Below are 13,355 nucleotides of genomic sequence, written 5' to 3' on the forward strand. Positions count from 1 at the left end.
AAAGCGCCTCGGACGCATGCAATTATTAAACGTGTTGTTTTCAATTTTTAACATCACTGGGTCGATACCTGTGCTGGTGGACTATCAGGTATCATCAGCTCAGTAGCCAGTACTTCGGTACTGACATGATTAAACAAACTTTACTAAAATTGTCCGTTTATAAATTTAGAAATTATAAAGGTATTGCAATATTGAAAATCGCATATAAAGTATAGGCTCGAAATCATTGTTCCAATGTCTAACGTGGCGTGATCAGTATTTTATTCCAAAACCTTGTATCATTTTTTATATCGAGTTTGGTTCGAATTCACCTTGACATTTCACATGTGTGCAAACAGAAGGAAGTAAAATGTACGCTATTCTAAGTGATTGGAATAGCTACTGTTAAGCTTTTTGGAAAGGATGGGCTTGCAGCAAAAGTATACTGTGCTACAGAATGTATTTTGTATTTGAATTGATTGCCTACTTTTTGTGAAATATATTTATATATATATAAAGTTAATTATTACTAAGTCAGTAATTTTGAATGTTCGGACTCTAATATTACAAACTATAAGATATTTCACACATACACATCGCTCGATCAAATACAAAAGTACACCATGGCTTGTAAAGTACATTCTCCGATTTTATTTCTGTGTACAATAATAAAGGTATTTGTGTTTTTCATAATACTCATTACACGATTTCCTCAGGCAAAGCTGACTTGCAGTAGAACGGACTATTCTTGCTAGATCCCTTTTTAATCTTTTTTTTTTTAATCTTTGCCTTGTTTTGACTGTTGTACCAACTACATAAATCAAGGATCCCCTTTTCCAAGTCATCTGCGGGAAACACATTCACTGACCTGATGGCAAATTTTTTCTTAAAGTATGAATTTTACATGTAATGCTATAGACACCAAAGGTGTCCTAAATAAACCTATTTGTAAGAGCGATAACCTTGACTTTCGATATAGGGACACCAAATTCAAAAGGGATTTTTTTTCTCATTATGAATAACCATACATCCACTAATATTTCAATCGCAAATGAGTATTTGATTAAGTATGCGGAAACCACTTTTCATTATTTGGGACATTTTAAAGTTACTTAGACCTTGACATTTTGGGTATGACCTCCAAATCAATTAGCATCTTCTTTTTTTTTTTCATTTAACCATATATACAAATATGGCTTCAATTAAATATGCAGTGTTTGATTTAGCATCTGGAAGCAACTATTCTGGCTGCACTATTTATTTTTGACTTAGTATGGCATTGACCTTGTAATGGGTTAACCTCTCAATCAATATGAGATCTTCGCCTCGTAATATCTATTAAAGTTGTAATCTAATGTTATAACATACTGGAGTAAGTATTCGGAAACGAAAATGTTTGACAGGTCAAAGACTATCAATATATTTTTGGATTCGAGCGTCACAGATGAGTCTTTTTTAGACGAAGCGCGCGTCTGGCGTAAATATAAAATTTAATTCTAGTATCTATGATGAGTTTATCCCTACCCCATCCTTGAAAGCGATAGGTGTCAAAAATGTAAATTACGTCACATTAATAATATTAACCCATTGTACCGGAGTGAACGTGATAGTTTGCATGGAATTGTGGAGTGTACGGTTAAATGTTTTCCACTTGTGGTCAAGTGCTTCCAATTACGTAAACACGTCAATGATATTCTTTCTTCTATGCTGCAATGATATGACTAATATCTAGTCAGTGTTTTCCGTTGTAAACAAATAATTCACTGTGAAAGCGTGACCTAGTTCAATATTTCTCAGTTCGTTGCACTGGTAATATGACAAGGGAAGATAAATCGATAGCAGAGTTTGTTTACGTTTTTTGTTAATATACGTCAGCAGAAAAATAAGAGATAGTTTGGAGGTCAAAATGCAATTGGGGATATCAAAAGATGAAAAGTATTAAAACGGGAGGGAGTAACAGTTTGAAAAAGATGCTGAGTGTACAGGGTAATGAGGGATGTGATCGATAAGTTATCATAAAATAAAGCAAATATCTGGAACAAGTGTACTAACAATATATTAAATACCCCAGAGCAAATCTCTTTTTTCCAATTTAATATTGTATTCAATAACATGTCATTATGAATTTAAGCAACAAATTTTAGACTGTTTAAGAAAACTCGACGTATTCCTGTTATACATTCAGACAAAAATAACCCCAGGCCGTTATAAAATCGACATTTAAACAGTTGCATAACGGATACTAAATTACTAAATCGGTCAATACATAAACGCTGTTTTCTCGTATAAAGTTAAATGACCCAAATTTAGGTCATGTACTTGAAACAAACAACTAAATCCGCAACCATAACACTATTTTGACAAATAAAGACAAATATGTTTTTCGACTACATGAACTTGTTATCGTGATAATAATTACAAGTTACAGCTATTATCTAATAACTAAATGCCTGCCAAGTTTTTCTCGTACTACATGTACCATGTACGCCATAAAAATCTTTGTTTTACCGACGGTTTTAAAACACAATAAAGTCGCTTTGAAGTACTTGTAAACGCGAAATAAACCTTGCAACACCAACATCTAAAGGTCGCTGTATTAAAGTTACAGCAATGTGTTTCTCAAAATAATTATTCAATTTAAATTCTTGTTTATTTACTAGTTTTTTGTTTGTTTATAATAATTTAAATATCAACGGTTTTTTTTCTGCTGTGCTGCATAAATTCGGGAATTCCAATACGAAAACAACAGCTGCTGTGATCGATCTATAAAACGACAAAGAAAGTTTTACTGTACACACATTTTTCACATTTGCTGTTAATCTTCGACTTGTCCAACTCTTGTTTGTTTTTATTCTATAATTCTTTTTTCATGTTTTATTCACATACCAGTTGATCAAACTAAAGCGTCCATTTAACTGTAGATCTAACATTCAGTGACCAATATTTGAAGTGGTAGAGTTAACAAAAAGTAACCAAGAAGGCAAAGGATTTGATAATCGGATAAAATAAGCTTTCAATTTTCCAGTGAAGATATTTTCCCTAATAAAGCTAACTTAATACCTTTCTTAGATGTACATGTATCCTGTAGGATTGCTGTCTGTTTGGTGTACATCCCATATAACGTTTTATCTGATATTAAAGCAAAAGAAAAGTTTTATCTGTTTAGAGTGTTATCATATGTTATTAAGTATGATTGAGTTCCTTTATACATGCATGTTGGTAGGCAAGTGGAAGTTTTTATCTGGACTTAAGACATCACTTTATCTATGCTTGACCTAAAACTGTTGTCAAAATGTAGGTTAAGGCTGGTACTCAACTTGGATAGAAATGTACTGTGGCATTTCATTCCCCAAAGTGCTGGGTTTTTTTTTTCTTTCTTTCTTATCATGCCTGTCAGATAAAAAATGTAAATAGAGTGTTTCTTACACTTTATTTCTTTTACAATTATATAAAACATTAACAAGTTTTAAACAACCAATCTTTCAATAATTACACATGTAAACTGTACCTTTCATGCAATTTGAACACACATAAACAATTCTTCCACACTAAATTAGCACAAGTGTACTTCCATATAAAATTAGCACAAGTCAACCATAATTTCATACACAATTAGCACTAGAAGAAAACCATATACGTCCATACAAAATTAGCACTAACATCCACACAACTTGTATAGATTGCACCAAATTAGATTATAACTCCCAGCACTTAAATACTGACCATTTGCAAAAAATCTCCCAACTGCTCACAAAATGTCTCTTTGGAACGAAAAAATATCTATATCGAAATTACATTAAAAACTAATAATGCCATTTTCAATTGCAAGCAAACATGCATATTTTACAACTTTCACAACTTTTGTTCACTTTTTCTCTCCAATTGTTCACAACAAACTTGTATACAATTTTTTCACGAGTTCTTTCTTTTCAGATGGCAAAATTTATATAATTCTTAACATTTCTAAATGAATTTCATGTACCTTCAGTTCAGAACATGTTCAAAATGTACAATTTTAAAGTTTTACACATTATAAACAAAAGGTCATATATTCAAGTCATACACTAATTTGCATGTTCATGAATATTTAAATTAATATCACAGCACCATTTGAAATAAGTTCCGTTTTTCCAGACTGACGGTTGCCTACAACAGCAACGACCTAGTGGTATCAACTTCCTTTGAGCCTCTACGGGGCGTGCTCAACAAACTACTGATTGTTTGCGAGTTTTCTGAATCCCTGAGGGGGGCGTCAGTCGTTCATAGAATAAATCACAGATAAATTGTTTGGAATTTTCAGATCTAATGCTGGTTATCAAGTGTTTGTGTCGAGTCCATATAACTCAGAATAGCGCGTCCTACAATCCGACATTGTGCTAAATCTTGATATACTTGTTGTGCGTCACAAGCTGGGAAAACATGATACATTGGTGGCTCCACCTGGAAAATAAATTTAAGCAAAATTGAAAAATTTGTCACAACACATTAGAACAATTTAAAACATAGTCCTACACAATATGCACAAGATGAGCAATGACGTGATATTTTGTATATTAGCAGTATGTTTGCTTTTCTTATGATAAAAGAGACGATTCTTAGAATACTTTCATGCTTTAATAGAAGTCATTTCTACTTAAATACCTGCCTTTTTAAAAAAAAATCAAATGTACAAAAAATATCTTTTCCATAACGGCGGCATTAAATTACAAAGACTCCCTTTTTAATTTATGTAGCCATCCATTTTATTATCAAAATATATTTTTTGCCTTCTGGTGTTGTTTTTTTTTCTTGAATTGTTTTTCATTCAACTTGCTTCGTCTTAGACATGAAACAAAGAATGACATTTTTCTGTATTTTTTTATTATTAATTTTAATTTACCTTATTGTCTGCCACCATGTCGATAATTTGTTGTAGTTGCTCAAATGTTCCCTGAGGAATGCCAGCTATACTTTGTTGTTTAGCAGCGAGTACATTCAAATTAATGCTGACTTCTGACAATGTGTTTCCACCAACCAGTATTAAACCCTCCTGAAATGATATAAAAAAATTATAAGCAACAGTTTACATTTACAATGTATGGCTGAGGATTTTTATTTTATATATATCCTTTTACAATAAGTAATTTAAACAGAAAAGCAACTTTGTCACACAAGACTTTTTTGAAATCTAAGCCTTCAATTTCTTCAAAGTGTGTTGTTCAAATGTCTTTGGATGTCAGTTGATATAGTTTTTCTAAGATTTGGGTGTATGTAAACATTCTTTAATCTTTTTGACCAATTGAACTTAAAAATTACACAAGTCCAAAGATATCAAAAACAGATTTTCAAAGTATGGCCTAAACTGTCAATGAAACCTACCCTATTCAGAACTTTGAGATCTCTTTGAACTGTTCTTGGGGAACTGACGAAATCAACTATAACATCTACACCGCCTCTGCAAGCGTCTAAAGTCCTCTCTACGATGTACTGTTCATGGTCTTCTTCATTCCAATGTATAATGTCATAGCAACCATGATCTTGGGCTGCTAATAGTCTGTCGATGCTGTGATCAGCTACATACACTCGGACCCCATTATCTGTTGGGCCTACTAAAGCCTGGGCTATTCTGACTGCCCATAGACCTAATCCACCAGCACCAATAATCATAACATTCACACAAGCTGGAAAAGAAATAAAAATATTTAGTTATACATAACCAAGATGGAATTCTTCATGTTGACTGTTTAATTAAGTTTTCTTTTTAATTTTTCTCTCTTTCCCATTTTTAGGTTTCTTTTTTCTTTGTTAATTTAATATTCATCAAGGTTTAAGGAATGTGTACCATATGTAAAGAAGTCCGACAAGACACTTACATTTCACTTCTCTTAGTTTCTCCACATGTGACTTGGCTTTAATCAGTGCACAATATGCAGTCAATGCACTTCCGGACAACTGTGCAGCAACTTCAAGAGGTATTGATGGTGGAATCTGTATGCAATTTGAAACATCACTAACAGCTATATATTCGGCACAACCTGTGCTTAGAACACCTTCATCTGGGTACAGGATAACTTTATCTCCCTGTGTGAAGTTTTTATTTGGCAGTGAGCTACAGACATCTTGTACATATCCAGCAATTTCCAAACCTGGCAATTGAGGTCTGATGTCCCTCTTTTTAACTTGGCCTTCTGCAAAGCAGGCACCAGCACAAGCTACCTGCAATACATAAACAAATAAAATGAATATTTGGGGATCTACAAATGTAGGCTTAAAAGTATATTGTATATTATAAATAAATATATGGCTCAGTGGCCCATACAATATCAAAAGATCATACACAAGTCAAGTGCATGTAATATAATTAATATCTAAATTCAAACAAATAAAAATTTAATTGTTTTGGTTTTTTTTTAATTTAGAAGAGACAATTGACCTTTATATGAATTTATTTTACATGTACAAGTCATAAATGTGACCATACATTGCAATTAGATATATATAAGATGTGGTAATAGTGCCAATGAGACAATTCTTCATCCAGGTCAAAATTTGAAAAGTAACCCTTTATAGGTCAAAGTATTTGTAGTATTTGATATACATGTTCAAGTCCTGATTATTTCTGTCCAGATAACCAGCTTTTAATCTAAGTTCAAAATATGGAATAAGTAAAATTTTTAGAAATATATTGATTAAAATGAAAGTTTGACCTTGTTATCATATGAATACACGTACTCAACACATGTAGAGATGTATATCATTATCTATTCCATGTAAAAAATGATGTACAATTGTATATTAAAGTGATCATTTTTGTTTCCAGATAATCGGATTCTAATAACTAAAGTTCAAACTCTGTGAAGTTCCCCAAGTACATCTCTAAATTAAAAATTATAAAAATTGAATTACATTTTTTTTAAATAGATAATTAATTAAAATTTAACTTACTCGAACTAATAATCCTCCTTTAGGTATGGGTGGCATTGAAGTTGATCCACACTCAAACGGGGATACACCAACATCATTCAACAATCTTTCGTTATCCAACATCTTTCTGCAAATAAATAATTTATTTTACTGTCTAACCTTCTAATATATACGTAAACTTTCCAGAATTATACTGACTAACGCAATACACACTGTATTCATGTATCGATCACTGTATCTGGGACTCCATGTGCATTCAGTAAACACGCACTGATCATTCCAACTTTCATTACGCATGCGTACATAATCATATTCTTTTTTTAGAACAAGGGAAAACAGCTGATCAGTGAGTGATCGGTGACCATGAACAAAGAAAACAATAAACCGCAATGTACTAATAAACAAAGTGGGTAGGAAACGGTTTAAAATTTCTATGACAACTAGTTAAAAGGGGAATGTACTTGCATTATAAACATAGAATTGAGATTTACGTGTTAATATCAACTTTTTAATAAATCAAAAAAATAGTCAGAATTGTTGACAAAATTGTTAGGAAAACATCTTTGACTATACCCTCAGGCTATAACTGTAATTGTAACTGTCCACAATAAACGTTATACATGTAGAAATTCGAAAAACGAACATTTTGTAAAAAAAATAAACAAAGTTATGAATAAATTATTAACCTACCTTATTTTATTTATTACAATATGTTTATCATATAATTCTATAATCCCTGTTTATTTGAATATTAAAATATTCCTTCAAATAATGTTAATATATTTTCACAATTTCTTCTCAATAATATTATCCAACTTTACAACAGCAATGATTCAAGCAAACTGAAGTCTGTATCATGTTTATCACGCTAAAATGTAAATATAATCCTTGGGAATCACCCCGTCTTCACGTGGACACAATTCGGTCGAGGGGCACCGACAGGATTCAGTGTTCTTGCATATATATTGGATTTGTTTACGAGTAAAAATAATGACTTTAACAAATTAAGATTCATTGATTATTTTTTTTTATTATTTTACTGTATTTGATTTGAATTCCAAAAGCAAGTAAATTCCAAATAAACTATGTTAAAATATCGTCTGTTGTAGAGTTCATTTTGTCTATTTTAACCGCAAGGTCAGTCAGCCGACAATGAAGTGAACAGCATCTACTGAGAGTATACTGGTGACCCAGATTAGTGAGGTCAAGAGATAATATTCGTGCCATCAAACGTGACACATAAAATTGAATATTATTAAAGTTTTCTGTTTTCAGTTTGATTGAAATGGGGAGCTTGATGCGAATAATTTATTGTTTTCAATCAGGAAAAAATAATGCATAAGATTTCTCTGTGTGCACCTTTATCCACCTTGCGTGCAGCATTCGTGGTCGAATTCTGTCATGTCATTTTTTTGGTGTGAATTGTTTTGTTTTTATTCTTTATGCGGTCGGTAGGTATTATTATTGACAATTAAAAATGAGGCGTATAATTAAATATTTATTGGTTATTGAAAAAGAATTGCATCAGATTTGCTGTTAGTGTGTGGACCTTGCGTGCAAAATTCGTGATCGAATTCCTAGTCATTTCTGATGTGCATTTGTGCAACACGTAACCATGATATCACGGTTTAAATTTGTGATATGTGTACTATTTGGGTGTTGCAAGGTATAATAATGATTCAAAATGTTTTTTATTCTTTATTCTAAAGATGGTATTTTTCTTTTAGGAGGGGGGGCAAGGGGGGTCCCCATAACAGCAAAACAGTGAATTGATTTGGTGAAAAACAGATAACAAGGAATTGAAAAGGGATAATAACAGATAACAGTAAATGAAATATGAAAATAAATCTGCCCAGGACCAATCCAGTAGATGACTCGTAGATCTTAGTCTATAACTTGTGGTATGGACCTTGAACATTGTAATGTGTGTAAACAAGACGTTTCGGCCGTAGAGGCAGTTCTGCCTTGGTTGATTTTTTTCCGTAACTTGTACAATAAGTTATAGTATGATTGTTGAATTTTTCTGAACGAAATTACTACTTTCTGTTTTTGATACAGGGATATTTTTAAACTAGGGCATTTGAGGGATCAATTGTTGATGATTTAGGTTTTTTTATTTAATTTTTGAAAATAGTGCAGCCAGTGACACTTTATTATCAATTTGATTTTTAGAATTTTGTCTTCTGAAAAGCAATATATATACTTTACAAGTAATAAAAAAAAAACATTGATGCACAATATATTCTTTTTTTATTTAATGACCTCATGATAAAACTTGCTTATAAAATACAAAAATACCCAGATCAGTTGAGACAGGACATGTAACTGAAACACGCATGCCAGTTATGGTTCTTCTGATAATAGAAATTGCCTCAAGTGACAATTCTGATAGTATAATAGAATTTGGACCTAGTGAAAATTTGAATGACACCAAGTGAAACACCAATCATGCATCTTATGTGAAATTATAGAATATGGAAAATTTGGGTACAGCATTGGAGAAGCTGTAGGATTTTAAAAAGGGTATTTGTCGAAAAATTAAACTGAAGACACATCTTTATTTGCATCAATGGTTTCAGAGCTTCGATTTTCGCCATGTGAAGCAGTTAAAAAGCTTTAAAAATATAGTGGTCAGGGTTCTCTCTCATGTAAATGAAAAGAGAGGGAGTAGCACTTATAATATCAATGCTAAAAGAAAAAGATGTTGTTTAATTTCAAAAGCCATAATTCAAACCCATACCACTTAGTAATGTAAAACAATTCAAAGGAGAAAACTAACTGCCTAATTTATCCACAAAATAGTGAACGAGAAACTTAGTAACACAGTAACAAACTACAACCACTGAATCCAGGCTCCTGACTTGGAAGTAGGCACATACAGAAAACGATTGTGTAAACGTTATCATGCTAGTTGGTGTCTAATCCTCCCCTAACAAGACAGTGGTGTAATAGTACAAAATAATGCTTATTATGTGGTCATTGAATAAAAAAAATCTATAGGGTGTACCAATGCTTTTTTATAACAAAATCCATACTATAAGTTATTGCACAAGTAATAAGTGAATTATAATTTTTACAAAATGCTACATGTTCACAGACAATGGAATTTATTACAAAGTATAATAATAATATATACTGGAATGGTCCTGGGTCCAATTGATTTTAATCTTTATGTGATGTATGTTACCGAAATTCTTCTGCAAATACAGGGCCACCGGACCCGATATCACCAGTAGAAAGACCCCAATAGATATACATTGTAAGAAGATGTGGTAAGCGCGCCAATGAGACTATTATCCATTCAAATCACAATTTTCAATTATCTTCAAATTCTACGGAAGATTGGCTGTCATAATGCTAACATTCCAATTTTCAATAACAGTTAACAGCAAATACATTCTCACAATAACAGATAACAAAATAGATAATAGTCCTATAACAGCTAAAAAAGAATAAGACAATAACAGCTAACAGTAAATATATTTTCAGAATAACAGATAACAAAGAATTAAAATGCCCCATAACAGCATAACAGTTAAACCCCTTGCCCCCCTCTTTTAGCCCGGCAAGTAAAATTTGGTGTTTTGCGATACGAATTCACGGAAATAAAGGTATAATTTACCAATGTTCACACATCTCTTCGCTAATCGTGTCATGCAGAGACCCTTGTTTTCCTGTACATCTCATCTATTAAAAAAATAAGGGGGGGGGGGGGCTGAAAGATTTAACAGTAATAAATATGCTGGGTTTTTTTTTCGTTATTTTTTCAGGGGCGATTTCAAGGGCGAACCAATGTGTACATTTTTTTGAAATATAAACAAAATATTGTTTGCCGTTTTACACTAGTCAAATACTTGATCCCCAAAATCTCTTTTAATTTGGATTTAGCACATTTGTCGGAGTTAGAGAATAGTTAATCCAACTGTTTAACTAATTAAATGAAAGTGTCTGAAGAACTTTGAACTATTCTTACTTACCAAAAATAGGATCATAGATATTAAATTTGTACATATAATTTGTAAATCTAGTTCAGTTTGAAGTGGCGATAAACTTCAAACAAACTGAGAAACTTGTAGATATAGTACACAGACTGTACCATTCGTATATAGGAGATAATTTCATTTTGTATGCCCAGCCGTAGCAGAGGGGCATTTAGAGTTACCCTTGTCCGTCTGTACGTACCACGATTGGTTTCCGTTCTCTAACTTTAGTTTGCCTCAACCAAATGTCATGAAACGTATATAAATACACAATTGCTTATTACTACTTAAGTCAGATCGGGCATACATTTTGATGGCTTCGTATACTTAACCCTCCCCCTTTTTAAATTTGGTTCAGTGGAATACGATAAACCGCACAATGACTTGCTGAATTATTAGTCTTTTGGAACGTACGTACCAAACAGTCATTGCATGCCTTTGTGGTGCATAATTTATAATATGATATATTTTTTTTAATTTCCACTGATAGTTGGTAATGTTGCAACTGACCGGCCTGAAAAAAAAAAACAAAATAGCCTTGTCAGACGTCATAATTATTTGGACTAGGCCTGATGCATGCAATTTGTACGATATAGTAATACCTTATTATCGCGGTTGAGATGTCCTTTAATTGTCCTTTCAACGGGTTTTATGTTCTTTGCATATGTTTAGTTTTCCAATTGTTTTGCAATTGGTATCAATAAAGTTTGTCTCGTGACAGGAACACGTGTTGTATGTTTGCACGGATATCATATGGGTTTTACTTTCTCTCTTAAACTTAGGGCGTATTTGATTCAGTCGTAAACTTAGGGCGTATTTGATTCAATCGTAAACTTAGGGCGTATTTTATTCAGTCGTAAATTTAGAGCGTATTTGATTCAGTCTTAAACTTAGGTCGTATTTTGGTCGTATTTGATGGATCATTTAGTCAAACTGGTTTTAGATTAACGGTAAGGGTTAGAGATTTTAAAATTTAAATTTTAACCAGATTTGTGTTCTAATCTCAAAACAAATAACTGTTCAAACAAAAACATACATGAGAATGTTTTGATGGGATTTTGAAACAAAGTTTAATTTTGCAGAAACGAACTCAACAATTTAATACGGTTTCGAACTATATTTCTGACAATTAGCAAAAGATTTACCGAATATTCATGACATAGAAAAGAATGATATGACACTGGCTTCATTTAATGATTTTGTGAATATAAGATTTTCCGCTTTTCGTTTTGAAAATAGTACCAAGAATTGCATTCTAGATTCTGAATATTGTGCCCCAACTGGATTGAACGCCCCATTTTCAACCTTGCTTGATTTCAGATTTCTCTACAAAACTATTGCAAATTAATTAATCGAACAATATGAACAAAATGAGAACGAGAATTCGAGAGAGTACAATCCAACTTTGGTAGTCAATAATTAGATGATTGTATTTCAATGGTATGTCTATACGTATAGTGAAAATAAACAAATTCGTCATTTATCCCCAAAAAAATAAAACAAAAAAGAAAGTCACAGATTCACAATTAAAACAAATTATATAAAACATTGTGAATGCTTTCTGTCATCGCAAACAATGAAGACGTATTGGTGACCTTCTGCTGTTGTCCGTTCTATGATCGGGTTGTTGTCTCTTTGACACATTCCCCATTTCCATTCTCAATTTGAATGAATGAATGTATCAATAGAAATTCAGTAAGTTGTCGAGAGCGCAATTATTATGTTACTCTTTACTCAGATATTTCACTTTCACTTTCAGTGGTATTTTTGTTCCAAGTGTATTTCAAATTTAGTTATGTGAAATATGTCTTTTCAGTTAATTTTATTTGATCGCAAACATTTTACGAATAAAAATATGTACTAACCTTCGACGTGGTATCAAATATCGAAAGTCCAAAGCTACTGACATACTGATATACTAGTTGCTATAAAGTAAGTACTATATGTGTAATCGACTGACTTAACAATGTAAAAAGATGTGCAGGCACTTGCTATTTATTGCAGTTAAACTGGTTTTAGTTGACAATTTCGGTTAAAAGCAGTTTTCGTTGACCAATTTCGAAGCAAAATTTTGATACAGATATTACCCCTGTTTGTTTGACGGTTAAAAACCTCTTGAGACGGTTTGCTAAGTTTTGGAAATCAGTTTTATGTTTATATTAATAAAACAAATGTAAACTCAGTTTCGGATTGGAACATATGCACATTGAGAGTTTAATTTGTGGAACTGTGCGAGTTTTTGAAGGACACATATATATACGACTATTAACAATAAGCAAACCCTTATCGAGTCAGCTTTAACAGGCCCCGACAAGACGAGATGCGATACAAGGTTTATTTTATTTTCGCAAATATATATCATCTGTCCGTTTTTTCAATTCCAGGATTCCAGGATGAAATTGATAGGGTCGATATAGAGTGCCGAATTCGCTGTTTCAGGGTCTTAGGCAGATTTTTGGAAAAAAAAGTTTCTTTCCAGTTTTTGGAGAAAAA

At 32.3% G+C, this 13,355-nt stretch overlaps 1 protein-coding gene across 2 annotated transcripts; it reads right to left on the reverse strand.

Annotated features, from left to right (window-relative positions):
- Positions 1 to 3,390: 3,390 nt before the first annotated feature.
- LOC143083906 (quinone oxidoreductase-like protein 2) lies at positions 3,391 to 12,820 on the reverse strand. 2 transcript variants are annotated; one of them, XM_076260300.1, is made up of 6 exons: positions 12,728 to 12,820; positions 6,904 to 7,009; positions 5,832 to 6,174; positions 5,338 to 5,639; positions 4,859 to 5,008; positions 3,391 to 4,419 (listed from the first exon to the last, which is right to left on the reverse strand). In XM_076260300.1, exons 1-6 carry the CDS (start codon positions 12,769 to 12,771, stop codon positions 4,282 to 4,284), a joined length of 1,083 nt encoding a protein of 360 aa, XP_076116415.1. In that variant the 5' UTR covers positions 12,772 to 12,820; the 3' UTR covers positions 3,391 to 4,281. The 2 variants fall into 2 exon arrangements, with proteins under 2 accessions (XP_076116415.1, XP_076116417.1); XM_076260302.1 differs by lacking the exon at positions 12,728 to 12,820 and adding an exon at positions 7,573 to 7,736.
- Between the last annotated feature and the right edge of the window lie 535 nt (positions 12,821 to 13,355).

The sequence above is a fragment of the Mytilus galloprovincialis genome, chromosome 7, assembly GCF_965363235.1.
Source record: "Mytilus galloprovincialis chromosome 7, xbMytGall1.hap1.1, whole genome shotgun sequence".
NCBI classification, from domain to species: Eukaryota; Metazoa; Mollusca; class Bivalvia; order Mytilida; family Mytilidae; genus Mytilus; species Mytilus galloprovincialis.